Genomic DNA, 15582 nt, shown 5'->3' with positions numbered 1-15582 from the left:
TTCTGGTAATAACAAACCTACAGAAACCGTGAACACACCACTGAACAGCCCAAGAGGTCCACTCAGAATACTGGTCACCTGATGGCACAATAATATATTTACAGAGATCAACCATAGACCTCTGAGAGCAGGAATCGATGCTGTACCTGGTAAGCAACATGCAACAGGTGATAGTACAATTGTGCATGCAGCCAAGCCTGCTCTGTTCCTGCTAGAATATAGCATAAAGCTAAATGTACATATACTAAGCAACCCTTAATCTTAATATGAAACGAGACACACCTACTGAATCAAACTGAAGTCCATCCCTAAAGGTCTCCAGAAACACCTACTGGAAATTCAGTGGACTCACTGCATCTACCAGCTCTGCAGGTCATAGCAGGTCTGCTGAAGGTTGTATACTCTACAGACCATAAAAGGAATACTCATTAGAGCACCTTCTTAGGTTACATATTTGATACATATTTGAACCTTTACATTCAAAGAAAGCACTGATTTAAAGTTTACAGTATTCTGTAAAATAAAAAATAGCATTAGCCATAGGCTGATATAATCTTGAATAGGACAAAACAGATGATAAAGATAAATGTTTTTATTCTTTTATTTTATAAAAGCAAAAAGACAAAAATCACATGAAACTATGACGACAGCATTACAAAATCAACAGTTGTAGGGTTTCAAAGTTATTAAGTGTTTAAACTACAGTAAAGAGACCATGTACAGGTATTTAAAAAATAAGACTGAAGTTAAACAATTATAATAGTACCCAAAACACAGCTAAACTACAGTTAAACTACAGTAAAATGTAACTTTGATCTGCACTTTAGAGATCTAAATATATTTTAGATATACAAACGATTGCACACTGCAGTAATTAATCACTCATGTCTACCATGTGATTAAAAATAGAATTTACAATCAAACTACAGATCACACTGTACTAAAGTCACTGTGTTAGAGTGTTAGGTTGTGGGCTGTAGGAGGAAGACTAACTGTAACTCTCTGTGGCCTGGTTCAATATTAATGCTACATCATGGGCCCTGTGGTGTGTGTTTATGAATCATTAACACATTACAAACTCTGCGGTGTGGCAGACTTTGACCCACTGTCCCATCACTGCGGCCTCACATGCAGGCCTATACCTGCACCACAAACACAGGGCTATATGCGGCACACACATGTACGTTTCCTTTAACACATCCCCCCCCACCACACACACACACACACACACACACACACACACACACACACACACACACACACACACACACTGCAGGAACAACAGCCTGTGTGATGGAAATGCATGTGTGAGGCACAGTGGGTGAAGGTCTATCTATTTGTGATTGTTGTTCTGTTATACGTGGATGGGACAGAGAGTGTGTGTGCGTTATTGTGCATGCAGGGCGGGGGGGAGGTGAACATTAGCTCCAGGTGCTATAGGCCAGGTGTCATGTCCTTGGTGTGTCTGTAGGAGGTGGTAGAGCTGCTTCAGCTGAGTGACAATGTTGTCTTTGATGTCGGGCACAGAGATCTGCAGGCGCACACTTCCACTGTCAAAGGAACGCGTACCATCTCCCGAAAACATCTCACTGATGATCCGTGCCACCACCGGGATCACCTTCACACACACACACACACACACACACACAGTCACATGGAACACAGTCATACAGAACTGTGGTCACCTATTCACACACTAACACTTATTGCGTCATGTATACTCTCAATCTTACAATCACATTCACAAGCACATTGACATTAATGAACATATATACAAGAACATAACACACATTAGCACCAATATCCTAATACTTCCAGTGGTTTCACTTCTGTGTGCGGATAAACAGTGTTTTTGTTTGTATGTATGCGCACGTTAGACTTTGCGTGCGTGCATGCGACTTACCTGGACCATGATCAGTTTCCTCTCTCTGAGCCGTCCATCTGGCCACTCCTCCCCGAAACACAGGTGAATATCAAACTGAGGCAGAACAGGAGACTGCCCCCGGTGGTGTGCAATCACACCTGCACACACGTGTGGTGCACACATCCATTTACCACATCTGTACTCAGCACTCGGGGGAAACACATGACTAACTGCATTGTATGTTTATTTATGCATTTATGTTATACATGTTTATATGTTCAGCACCCATTAGCTAACATGCAACACTTCAGACTGACCAAAACAGTAGTGGGAGTGAGTGACACTGACCGCTGAGGAAAGTCTCCAAGCAGAAGAGTTTAACTTTGCGCTGCCGTTCGATGACGTTCGGGGCGTTGGGGTTCGGGGCACAAGGCCCAGACCAGTACACCTTACACTGGCACAGTCTGACGGCGTAGATATCATGGCCGCTGACCTCCAGGATGAGGCCGCGGTCCATGACGTCGAGCAGGCGGTTGGTGAAGAGACGCTGCTTGTCGTTGGTGATGTGCTCGGTGGAGGGGAAGCGTAGCTGCTCCAGGCTGATGGGACCAAACAGCTCCTCCTGGTTAACCATGGGGCCCAGGTCTCCGTAGAAGAGACGGCAGCCCTGCGGGTTACTCACGGTCGCTGCGGGACACACCTCCTTACCACGGTAGTAAAACTGCACCTCCAGATCAGTCACTGAGATACACACACACAGATTCATCAGAACACTCACCAACATTTGTATCATATCAGTAACACACATCATATACACCAACATTATATGATGAGAAAAGGCATGTGCATAGTTAGAGAGTGTAACATGTGTACATGTGTGTGTGTGTGTGTACATGTGTGTATGTTACGAGGCTCCCTCACTGGGCAGAGAGCTGATCCATGTCTCTGGGGTGGTGACGAGAACATCAGATATGGGCTGTGTCTCCAGGGTGGCAGGAGGCTGGATGTCCATGGGTGGAGGGGTCATCTCCACATCCAGTGGCTCCTTCTTAGGCCACACCTCTGTGGCAGGAGGGGGGCAGCTGGGGGGTTGAATGGGGGAGACGGAGCCTGGGGGGGTCCACACGGCAGGCGCGAGTGGAGAACTGCTCACTGTTACAAACATACGCACATACACATATGTAGAAACTCCCCAAAATAATGCTGCTGCATGGAAGTGTGTGTGTAGATTTCCACAATAATTGTGCATTACTGTGTGTGTCTGTGCGAGAGAGACTCACCCCGAGGGTGATATGGAGGCGGTGGTGGTTCTGGTGTTTCAGGGACATCGTCATCTTCAGCATCAGAGTCATAGCAAGGGGCGGAGCCTGTGGACCCTATACGATAGACAGGAGCATTACCCATCTTCAACAAGTGCTGAGTGTGTGTGTGCGTGTGAGCACATATGCACGCGTGTGTGTGCGTGTGTGTGCGTGTGTGTGCGTACCGGGGTTGCTGATGGGTGGGGGAATGTCACACACATCGTAGATCTTCAGGGGGTTCATGGGCACCTCCTTGGTGCCGTCGTAGATGAGTCTGAACTCGCGGCTCTTGTTCAGGGCACAGCGCAGCTGCGCTTTCCACTTTGCTGGGTCAGGCTCGTCTACCCCCTCCTGGAACTTCCCTGTTTCTACAGCCCATGCCTGACACACACACACACACACACACACACACACACACACACACACACACACAAAGTCCATGCAATTTTAACCCTTGCCAGACATGTCTCTGTACTTGTGGATAATGTGTGATTGCAGGAATCACCTTGAATATTGTGTTCTCCTCGTCCTGCTGTTGTGTGTGTCGTGTAGCATGTTTCCATGGGATCTGGAAACGTTTGGCCTCACGGTCAAGCCACACCAGACCTGGAAATGTTCCATTATCCACCTGAGCCACCAACCACGGCTTCAGGCGCACACGTCGCGGGTGTCCCGACATCTCGCTGGGAGTGACAGAGAGACACATGACAGACACGACAGAGAGCTAAAGTGCAGTTGTCTGGTTTTGTCTGATTTGCTGCTAGTGTAGTACCACTCTCGCCACGTGTAGAAACATTAACACACGGTCATTCCCATTAAAGTATCAACACTCCAAATCACTATTTTAAATGCTGTGAATACGCTAATTACCAAGAGTGAATATTTCCACTGCGCGTGCATATTTGATGCAAAAAAACCCATTTAAAATGATGTCAAATTATATACAGGCGAACGACACGACAAAACTTGGTTTTGTCAAACTTATGGCGTTGCGTCACCGAAATATAAAACATAAACGCTGCGGATTCAACGCTACTTAAAACGTTGTAATAATCTAATAAATGGCTTTAATACATCTTTAAAACGCTTATAAACATCTACTAGCAAACAGACAATATACAAGCACAGACGGCGCTTCGACTGGGCGAAACTTACCTGCTCTACCCAGCGGACCAGGAAGCCGTAACTTAAAATGTTTGTTTTTTTTATACCGGGAAAAAGTTACAGCTGGTTTTGCCAAAAAAGAAATACGGTTTTATTTGCGACTTTGGATTTTTATGAGATTAACAGAATAAAAAACGAGAAATACACAAGTTTGCCTGGAGAAGTATTTAGAATGTCCGTTTTCAGCCCGTAATCATTGTTTTCGTCTTCCCGAAACTCAGGTAGGAAACGGCGATGACGCAGCGCGCGTTTCGTTGCGTCACGGTCACACCTGTGCGGAGTTCGTGCGCCCGGGACATCTCGGAATAAACTGAATCATTGTAGGTTAATCCTTGGGCTAATTGTAATCAGTAATAACCGTGTTCTTCGACAAATCTTAGATCAGTCAACGTTTAGCTACACAAAGAAAACAAAGAAATGCTTGTCATATACCTGATTTTGTCTCCTAACATAACCTACGTTGTTCGCGCGGACATAATATCCAACATTGTTTCTCGATAAAAGATACATAATTGTTAATCAATAGCGCCTAAGGTTGTTCACACCAGCTTGTACAAACCATCCTCACTTGTATCGCTACGCCCTAAACGCGACTTGGTTGAGCGTACAGGACCACCACAGGACAAGTAGTAAATGTTTGACTTCTAACGTTGCTTTTTCTATGAATAAGGGGCAAAGTTATTAACTAAAACGTCGGTAGGCTATTCCAACATTTATTACCTATTATATAAAACAATATAATTTCATAATTTCTTCTATAAATTGCCACTCTCAAATGCAGTCCTTGGCATCCAGCAGCTTAGGTACAGTTTAAGTACAGATATAGAGTCAGAAAAAGTATTGCTTATATGAAACACCACACAAACTTACAAATACACACACAGCTAATCTCTGCACGTGATTTAGCTGTATGAACCGAATCATTTAGCCAATACAATTTATTTTGGGCCTTTGTATAGCCTACTAGTTCAGAATACTGTTTCAATCATAGTCCAATTCAGATCATAGGGTAGCCTATGTGAATCTACAGTGGTAGACAGTTAACGACAGCACTGTAAACGTAAAGGAATTATTATTATATATTTATGTTTATCGGTGAATGCTCATCCATGTCATCAGAGTAATTTAAACCACTGCAATCGCGTGGCATCGCATTTGTAGGATTTGTGCAAATGAAGATATAACTTTCGTTTGTTAATTGTTTGTTATGCTAGTTAGCAGTAAACTATTAGCTTGGACACTATAAAAATAGATTATTAGCCTAGCTATTTTGCTTAGCCTGTAACCAATAGGCTAGTGATGAAAATAAACATGAACTTGGAGAAAGATCTGGTGACAGTGAACACTGAATTAAAAGTCACAGAATCAGCCATCAACCAAGGGATAACACCCATAAAGTTGATATTTACAGCTTTTCAGTTGATTACATGGCAGCAGCAAAATCTACATTTTAGCAACGTAACGTACTCTCTCACTTTATCTCCCCCCCTCTCTCTCAAACCTCCCTCCCTCTAAAAGTTTTTGTATCATACAGAAGCTTGTGAGTGTGAACAGAAGCCAGCAGATGTCACTAAATCTGCACGAATTTAGTAGCAAGTAACAAGACTCAGAGATTCTAAATGTTTCCAGTGTGTCTGATATAAAAGGAGCAGATGCGGTTCTGGGGTGGGGTTGGGGGGGGGGGGGGGGTGAGGGCAGTACCCCATGTCACAGCATCCTTGACTCCCACTAAGGCCCTCCTAAAGGAGGCGTGTGAGACATGTCATTTTGTGAATGGCGATAAAGCGGCAGTAGTATCGACAATTTAGCAATATTTTCACTATGTTTAGTGAATCAGGCTAAAATGTTCTTAACCACCCCCCATAAGTCCCTTACCCAGAAAAATCCTAGATCTGCCACTGAAAAGGAGATCAATGAAAGACAAGTATGGGAGAGTCTAGCATTCGTAACTGTGGGAGATAAATTAGCAAGTGTAGATATACTCCTATCTCTAACATTATCTCTACATCTAAACTGACTTTACATCTGGTTATGCTATGTTTCCTAACGAGTACTGTTATATACCTTGAAGTAAAATACAATTAAAGCACATATCAAAGCATAAAAACAAAAATGATCTGATGCTTAGCAAGTCTTAAAATGAAGTAAAAACAGCCTCCAACGTCACAAATTACATCATGTCATTATGAAAATCAGAGTGAGTCTATCCCAGTGTCCTTGGTATACCAAAGTATTGTAGAGTCTGGTGTGAGGTCATATAACAGGCCACTGATCCCACACACAGCAGAAATCTACAACAGAACGGCTGAAAGGAAATAAATGAAGGTCAATGTCCAGACCTCCACCCAACTGAAGTGCTGTGGTGGCCCAGTCAATGTCCAGACCTCCACCCAACTGAAGTGTTGTGGTGGCCCAGGTAATGTCCAAACCTTCACCAAACAGAAGTGTGTGGTGAGACCTTAAAAGAGCTGAGTATAAACAAATGCCCACAAATTTCAATGAACTGATGTGAGGCTTGTAAAGAGTTGGACAAAATTCCTTCAGAAGTATGAGACACTGAACAGAAAACGAGTGAAAAATTATTACTGCTAACTCTGTTGATTCATGGGGTGACAGTTTTTCACACATGGCTTCTCCATTTGGGCTTCATTATTGTTAAATAATGACATGGTGGAATCTGTTGTGTGGTGTAAGTTGAGAATTACCATACATGTATTTGAGTAAACACATGTATTTACCTAATTAAAACCTGCTAAAGTCCTGATGAATAAACCCATAGAATTCAAAGAGGGTGTTCCCTAAGAGTGTGTCATTTAACCCCAGAGGGTGTACTTTGTACTTTTTCATATAACTGTATGTACTGTTCTGCCCAAGCATAAGTTATTTCCTTCATAATAGAATGTAAAGTTTGTCAAAACAAACAAATTTAATGTCTTCCGCCCCAACAAAATTTTGAAAAGACGGACACGAAGATAATAAAATTAAGATTAAGAGCATGAACCATAAAGAAAAAGATTCTACCATTCTACACTACACCAGCATCACACATGTCCAGGATCACATGTGTCTAGGGTCACACAGGTCACATGTGTCCTGTTATGAACCTGTCATGTCTTGTCGTGTCATGGTTGTTATTCCTTGTAACTCTACTTTTTATTTCAGTGAATTTTCCCCTTCACTTTCTCACGGTGTCTTTGTACTGCTGCCGTATTCTTCCTATTATGTTTATTAAATCAACCTGTTACCATCTTCCTCTTCCTCTCTCTCTCAGAATGCAAAACGTGATAGGTAGTTCCTCACACTCAGTGTAGTTTCAGCTGTTCATGTTATAGCCTGCAGTTACAGTGTGGTGTCTGCTGAATGATCCTTTCAGCCCCACACTTACAGATGCTATATAATAATAAAAAATATATTATTATAATGCCACTTTATTATGATTGTGAGATGGAAGTGTTCAGGAGCAACCAAAGCTCAGCAGTAGTCCACACACACACACACACACACACACACACACACACACACACACACACACACACACACACACTCAGCATAAGACAGGAGAGTGCTGAAGTGCATCACTCCTCTACGTAGTTCCAGACCGCAGACCTCTGAGGCACTTTGCCACCAGTCTGATATGTAAATTGTATTTCCATATTATGGAACTGGTTAACTCTTCAACACCTTCCTTCCCAAGGTGATAGACCTTGGGTCGTAATCAGCTTCAAAGTGTAAAGCACTTTGAATTACCAGTGTGTATGAAAGGTGCTATATAAACAAACTTGCCTTGCGTTCACCTCTGTTGGTTGAGAACTGTGGCTTTGTTGTCTTAGAGTTTCGTACGATGCACAGAATGTGTGTGATGTGATACTTCTGTGTCAATATTCAATTTGAAGTACTGAGGGAGACTTTAAGAAGACTTTTAAACTTGCATCCTTGTATCCAGCAATCCTCTTGTAGGGAATGTCAAACAGGTTTTACATTTGTGGAAATTTGTTCACTGCAGGATTTGGAAAAATTATGCAAATACCTTGTCTCACCACTGTTCCCTCTACTTTCTGTCTTCTATAACTGCCTCTAAAGACGTACACCATTTATCCACTTAAGCCATCACAGTCTGACTTACAAAAGTCCATTAATACAAATGTGAAGTGATTAAAATGAATTTAGGTATATTTTAGGAGTCCACCATCCAGGACAATAAAGTGAAAAATGTGGGGCCGTATTTGGAAAAAAAACATTTAAAATCAGCCTTTTAGCATAAAATCAGCATTTAAAATATAACTTGTTTGTCTTGTACAAACCATTCTGAATGAAGACATGAACAGGACATCACTGAGTGGACATTATGCAAGCAATTTGGATTGTTTGACTCCTTCTTATGTCATTAATATAAAACGTGTTGAACATTGTTTGAGGCTTTAGATTAATTCTTTTAACTGAAGAATTTCTCAAATTTGTCCAAAGGTGAGTCCAGAGGGCTCAAACATTTACAGCACATGTCATAAATGTATAGCACATGTCAAACATTTACAGCACGTCATAAATTTACAGCACAGCTAGCGACTTACACACATTCATCTCCTCTGTTTTTGCCATAATTTTCAAATCACAGCTGTACAAATACACCACCTAGAACCCTAGTCCACCTGCACCATGTGGAGATCACCACTGTGTGGCATATTGATTAGTGCACGCCCAGGGCACCAGAGGCTAGAGGTCAGAAAGCTGTTTGGAGCTGTTGCTTTATTTTGAAGTGCTTCTCCACATAACAATGTTGCTGGGTGCGATGCCCGTGTGTCGACGCCTATGGTCCGTGCTCCACGAAAAGCGGTAGCCGCAGGTGGGTTTCCCCACCGTGTAGAAGGGTGAGAGCGAGTTGGCATGGCAGGTGATCTGGGGTGTGGCGTGTTGGGTCTGCTCCTCACAGTAGCTCAGGGAGGGTGACTGAACTCCAGCCTGCTGCTCCTTTTGCCTCCAGCAGAAGATGAGCGGATCCAGCTGCTTGTCCACCACCCTGCGTCTGCTGGCATTCACCGGCATCAGGGTCTTCAGAGGATTCTGCATGTTCTACATATCAACAGCAACCTTCAGCATTAGCTCACCTGCATAACTGTGAAAATGCACGTGTGCCCACTGATACTCAGTAGTACTACATTTATGGAAGTGTTTCAAACACTACGACCCGTTCAGAGTATCAAACACCACCCACCCATCCAGCGCACGACAGAACCACAAATACAGACACATTCAGTGCTCTCCAACATAACCTACCACCATGAGCCCGTTCTAACGGGTGTGTGTGTGTGTGTAGTAGTAGTAGTAGTAGACACTTCATAGCAGGTCTGGAACATTTTGGATGATGACATGAGTGTGTATTCTAGCTGTGGATCTAGGGGTGTCCTACCTGCAGTGTCCCCGGGTCTCTCCTCTCAGGCCTCATTATTTTATTAATGTAAGCAGTGAGCTGCAGCGAGTTTGAGCCTTGTGTGTGGCGTGTGGAGCCCACCATCCAAAATTCTCACTGCTTCCTTTACCATAGCAACAGATTCCTGTCAGAACCATCACAAACACTGTGATGTCATAGTTAGTAGTTCTGATGGTAAACATGTTTCAACTGTGAAAATAGTTACTTAGAAAGGCAACTGAATATCAAACACAGTATATGTACAGTACAAATACAATTTAAAAATTGCATTTTAAAAAGTGGACAAAAAAGAGAAAGAGAAGGAGGGAGGGAGGTAAAAAAAAAGGATAAGGATCTTTTTGTCCATAATAGCAAGACAACGGAAACAGAAAAGCACAGCAGCAAATTACTAACCCAAAAAAAGCAATAAAATCCTAAAATATAATATGTTTATAACATATCATTGTCACGGTCGTGGAATGAGGCAGGATGCTGAGTCGACATTCCAGATTCAACAATGTTTAATGACAATATTAGCTACAAAGTTAACATGCACGAGTTAGACTCACACTGACTCTATTGTGCGATTGGTATGGTTGTGGGTGCTTACATGAGTGTGTTGTGCATATGGGACAAAGGTGTGTGGGTGTATATGTGTGTGGAGATGTATATATGGGATGAATGTGTGTGGGTGTATACGTGTGTGTGGGTGAATATGTGTCTAGGTGAATGTGGATGTCCAGACCGGCTACTCTCTGTGGAGGGGGTGGTGGGGGTCTGGGCTTGGATGCAGTGGCGAAGTGGAGTGTCCCCCTAGTCTCCTTGGATCGACCGCTCCCTGCCTCGAGGGGGGTGCGCTCAATGCTCAATGAGCCAGCTAGCAAGTGTATATGGGTGTGTGTGTGTATATATAGGGGTCAATGTACAAGTACATTTGTGGGTGTATATATGTCCGTAAGAGTGTATATGGGTGTGGGTGAATGTGTGTGGGAATGTATGTTTGTGTGGATGTACATGTGTGTGTAGGTGTATATGTGATGTATGTATGAGGTATGAGGGTCTATATATGAGGGTGACTGTGGGTGTGTGTGTGTGTGTGTGTGTGTGTATGGATGTGTGTAGGTGTATACATAATGAGGGTGTATATAAGGGGGTGTGTGTATGTATGTAGGGGTGTATATATGGGGGTAAATGTAAATGAGTTTGAGTGTATGTGTGAGGACAGCTGGTTCTGGGTCGGGGGCTAGTCATGCCCGGTCCACTCCCGGCTGCTCCCCTGTGGTTACTGCTCCCCTCCAGAGGGAGGGCGCCTTGGGGTTTCAGGGCCTGGCTTGGTGCTCCGACGTGACGGTTGGGCCGCTACCCTGGGCAGTTGTGGTCCGGGGCGGCCCGGAGCTCCTTGATGGGAGGGGGGCCCTGCCGGTTGATGGGTGGCTCTCTGGGGCGCGTGGCGCTGGGGCTTTGCTACTGGCCCATGATTGGGGGGGGGGGGGACATCCTTGGGGTAGGCTCTGTTTCCTCTGGTTCTCCTGGACCTGCGCTCCTTGGCTGGGGGGGGGGGGGGGGGGGGGCTGTCCGGGGTCTCCCCCTCCCGCCCACTGGTGCGGGCATGCGGGGGTCACTGGGAAGTGTGGCCCTGGAACTCCACTGCTCCTGGAGGGGCTGCGGGCGGGTGGGATTCCCGGGTCTTTCTCTGTCTGCCTCTGGTCTCTTTGGGAATATTGTCACAACTTTCTACCCTTGCTAGTAAGTGCATTCTGTACATTTATCCTATGTTGCACTTTTATGTTGCACATAAACACACACTCACACATACACATACATCACAGTCATTTGTGCTATATGTCTTGGGTATATTTTTTGCTCTTCCTTGCAGTGGTCATTTGAGCTGTTTTTTTTCCTGCCCTTCAATCTTTTCCCTTTTTATTTTCTCTCCCCCTCTTTTCTTTTCCCCTCTTTTCTATATTCTATCTTCTTATGGTCCACCTAACCCCAATCATTGTTATCACAATTGCACTGTATTATACAGAATGATATTATACAGTTATCATTTTATCTGTACATAACAACAAAGTTGTCCTCCAAAGATGGGGGGGTGGAGGTGGGCCAGAAAAAAAAAAGAAAGGACTCACACTGACTCTAAACAAAGACGAGCACGGGACGCTGTGTAAAACGCACGAGCCACAGGTGAGACAGATGACACACGCATGTAGAACCACACCCACTTAAATGCACATTTGGACATAACCAGACATAGACCACACCTACACCTGCCCAAAGGGAGGGGCCAGAGGCTGTACCGTGACGATAATAAAATCATAAAATGAATTAAAATCCTAAAATAGAATAAAATTATTACATATAATAAATGCATAAAATGAAATAAAAGGTAAAAATATATTACAATTAAAATAAAATATATTTCAATTACAATAAAAATACATTCATAAAAAATAATAAAATCATAAAATATAATAAAACCATACAATATCATTGTCACAGTAAGCTGCTGCTCAGGGGAGACTCCTACACACTCACTACCTCTCCCTCACTCTCAGTCACCTCAGTACTGATGTCATCTATCACCTGTGTCTTATCATCCCTGCCATATTTAAGCCCCCCTGGTCCTTATAAAGTTACCACTCCCCCCCCTCACCCCCTGGTCCTTATAAAGATACCACTCCCCCCCTCACCCCCTGGTCCTTATAAAGTTACCACTCCCCCCCCTCACCCCCTGGTCCTTATAAAGATACCACTCCCCCCCTCACCCCCTGGTCCTTATAAAGTTACCACTCCCCCCCTCACCCCCTGGTCCTTATAAAGTTACCACTCCCCCCCTGCACCCCTGGTCCTTATAAAGTTACCACTCCCCCCCCTCACCCCCTGGTCCTTATAAAGTTACCACTCCCCCCCCTCACCCCCTGGTCCTTATAAAGATACCACTCCCCCCCTCACCCCCTGGTCCTTATAAAGTTACCACTCCCCCCCTCACCCCCTGGTCCTTATAAAGATACCACTCCCCCCCTCACCCCCTGGTCCTTATAAAGTTACCACTCCCCCCCTCACCCCCTGGTCCTTATAAAGTTACCACTCCCCCCCTGCACCCCTGGTCCTTATAAAGTTACCACTCCCCCCCCTCACCCCCTGGTCCTTATAAAGTTACCACTCCCCCCCTCACCCCCTGGTCCTTATAAAGATACCACTCCCCCCCCTCACCCCCTGGTCCTTATAAAGTTACCACTCCCCCCCTGCACCCCTGGTCCTTATAAAGTTACCACTCCCCCCCCTCACCCCCTGGTCCTTATAAAGTTACCACTCCCCCCCTCACCCCCTGGTCCTTATAAAGATACCACTCCCCCCCTCACCCCCTGGTCCTTATAAAGTTACCACTCCCCCCCCTCACCCCCTGGTCCTTATAAAGATACCACTCCCCCCCTCACCCCCTGGTCCTTATAAAGTTACCACTCCCCCCCTCACCCCCTGGTCCTTATAAAGTTACCACTCCCCCCCTCACCCCCTGGTCCTTATAAAGTTACCACTCCCCCCCTCACCCCCTGGTCCTTATAAAGTTACCACTCCCCCCCTCACCCCCTGGTCCTTATAAAGTTACCACTCCCCCCCTGCACCCCTGGTCCTTATAAAGATACCACTCCCCCCCTCACCCCCAGCTCCTTTTTGCAATAATAAAATCATAAAATATAATAAAGGCATTAAATACAATTAAATCATAAAATATAATAAAATAATAAAATTAAATACAATCACAACATTACAATATAATAAAAATAAAAATATAATACAATTATAAAATATAATAAAATCAGCAGGCAGAACAAGTGCTGAGATATGGAGAAGCAGCAGGAGGTGTAACACACAGCTGTGGGGAGAACATCTGTGAGGAGAATGCCTGTGAGGAGAACGCCAGTGAGGAGAACTCTTATGAGGAGAACACCTGTGAGGAGAACACCTGTGAGGAGAACACCTGTGAGGAGAACATCTGTGAGGAGAACATCTGTGAGGAGAACATCTGTGAGGAGAACATGTGTGGGAAGAACATCTGTGAGGAGAACACCTGTGAGAAGAACACCTGTGAGGAGAACTCCTGTGAGGAGAACACCTGTGAGGAGAACTCCTGTGAGGAGAACATCTGTGAGGAGAACATCTGTGAGGAGAACATCTGTGAGGAGAACATGTGTGGGAAGAACATCTGTGAGGAGAACACCTGTGAGAAGAACACCTGTGAGGAGAACTCCTTTGGGCTTTATATAGGGAGCAAATGACGGACAGTTGAATGTCATCAGTTTTTTTTATATATTGGGAGACAGATGTAAATGTTACAGGTATGTGTGTGTGTGTGTGTGTGTGTGTGTGTGTGTGTGTGTGTGTGTGTGTGTCTGTGTGTCTGTGTGTGCGTGTGTGTGTCTGTGTGTGTGTAGGCTGCCAAGCAGACCTTGCCAGAGTTCTTTTTCTCTCACATTGTATGGGATTTGTTAGACTTCTATAACATGAGTTAAGCCATGGTTTGGTTTTCCTCAGGACATCTCTAAGACCACCATATTCCACCATAGTAAGAGTAATGAGAGTTTCAGAGTAAGGGGCTCAGTGACACTCCGCAACACGTAGGACATTCTCAACATTACAAAGCATGATGACACTGTCACCATGGCAACTGCATGTTCTGTCCTGCCAAACAGGACAGACCGGTCCAATCTCCATCACCATAACAACCAAACCAGGAAAAATGGTGTGACTCTCCTTATGTATACACAGAGGGATGGTCCATTAATGACCTCATCAGAGAGTATATGAGGCAGGCCTCAGGGTTGCTAACATGTAACATCATGAATGAAAGGAAAATATGATTCAGGATTTTCTATTACTTCACCAGCTGGGACAGAACAGCTCATATGTACCTGTAGTTACACTTTTCCATGTTAGTGTTGCATACAGAGTCATTCAGGTTAGGACATCAACTGAAATGACCTTTGACACTGAAACCCTGAAATTACCAAACACCCACAACACCACCCCATGAAAGACGAGAGCTGGAGACTGTTGGGGCAACCTGACCAGTGCAGAAGGTTTGCCATGATCTGCATGACTGAGCTAGCTCCTTCAGGCTGTTTTCCTACGGTAGTTTGCGGAAATCCTCTGAAGATTCTTCTTACAGCTTCTGTTGCACAGAGAAGGAAGACTTATATGGCCCATAACATGGATTCCTGTTTTCTGTCAGACTCCTCCTCAATTCTCTGCCTGGTGCCATCACAGGAAGAGTTTCTGAACATTTTTCACATTGTGTTAGGGCTCTACACGTGGATGTCTCTAGCTTGTATAAGAAGTTAAATAAAAAGTAATAAAGTAATAATTAAACTTTTGCCCTCTCCCTGAATCCAATAGCTCAGCAGGATAGAGAACGTGAGGGACGTGTGAACCCTGTCTAAGCTACTGATCATGTCTACCTGGGTGACAGGTGTCAACTTTGTGTGGTTGACGCTGCTGGCCGATGAAAGAAGGAACTCCCTGGTCTTTAGATTCCTGACTGAAATTAAAGTATTAAGCAGAACTATTGATTCACTGTGAGACTCAAATCCACTGTATTCTACACTGTATATAGTCATTAGGGAGGGGAGTTCAATGCACAGTATACTCTGAAAATTGTTATTAATGGTTATTAACACCCTGCCACCTAAGCATACCTGAAACTATGCAGAGGACATCAAGCTATCCCGGCTAAACAACTTATAGTTAAAACCGAGAGGACACGCTGCTATGACAACACATATTTGCGTTGATTTGGTTTTTATTATATGGTAAGTCCTTGGATACCTGTGACTAACTCAAGGGTGTGG

General features: G+C 44.3%; 2 protein-coding genes across 2 annotated transcripts; both read right to left on the bottom strand.

The window, feature by feature from the left end:
• Window positions 1-587: 587 nt before the first annotated feature.
• On the bottom strand, window positions 588-4619 carry irf6 (interferon regulatory factor 6). The gene is made up of 8 exons (XM_077001444.1): window positions 4321-4619; window positions 3671-3848; window positions 3351-3546; window positions 3145-3240; window positions 2786-3016; window positions 2213-2605; window positions 1904-2022; window positions 588-1618 (listed from the first exon to the last, which is right to left on the bottom strand). Exons 2-8 carry the CDS (start codon window positions 3842-3844, stop codon window positions 1388-1390), a joined length of 1440 nt encoding a protein of 479 aa, XP_076857559.1. The 5' UTR covers window positions 3845-3848; window positions 4321-4619; the 3' UTR covers window positions 588-1387.
• Window positions 4620-9062: 4443 nt separating this feature from the next.
• LOC143526921 (uncharacterized) lies at window positions 9063-9829 on the bottom strand. Its single transcript, XM_077021725.1, has 2 exons — window positions 9734-9829; window positions 9063-9396 (listed from the first exon to the last, which is right to left on the bottom strand). Exons 1-2 carry the CDS (start codon window positions 9767-9769, stop codon window positions 9073-9075), a joined length of 360 nt encoding a protein of 119 aa, XP_076877840.1. The 5' UTR covers window positions 9770-9829; the 3' UTR covers window positions 9063-9072.
• Window positions 9830-15582: the final 5753 nt, after the last annotated feature.

The sequence above is a fragment of the Brachyhypopomus gauderio genome, chromosome 1 (assembly GCF_052324685.1).
Source record: "Brachyhypopomus gauderio isolate BG-103 chromosome 1, BGAUD_0.2, whole genome shotgun sequence".
NCBI classification, from domain to species: domain Eukaryota; kingdom Metazoa; phylum Chordata; class Actinopteri; order Gymnotiformes; family Hypopomidae; genus Brachyhypopomus; species Brachyhypopomus gauderio.
Note: the sequence above shows the minus strand (reverse complement) of the source record. Positions and strands in the feature narration are given on the sequence as shown.

Excerpts from the sequence above, each read along its gene's own strand:
- LOC143526921 (XM_077021725.1), bottom strand. The coding sequence starts at position 9,769 with ATGAGGCCTGAGAGGAGAGACCCGGGGACACTGCAG. Across the intron at positions 9,397-9,733 it reads GAGACCCGGGGACACTGCAG|AACATGCAGAATCCTCTGAA; the intron begins GTAGGACACCCC and ends GTTGATATGTAG.
- irf6 (XM_077001444.1), bottom strand. The coding sequence starts at position 3,844 with ATGTCGGGACACCCGCGACGTGTGCGCCTGAAGCCGTGGTTGGTGGCT. Across the intron at positions 3,017-3,144 it reads GCCTCCATATCACCCTCGGG|TGAGCAGTTCTCCACTCGCG; the intron begins GTGAGTCTCTCT and ends TGTTTGTAACAG. Across the intron at positions 2,023-2,212 it reads CTTGGAGACTTTCCTCAGCG|GTGTGATTGCACACCACCGG; the intron begins GTCAGTGTCACT and ends ACGTGTGTGCAG.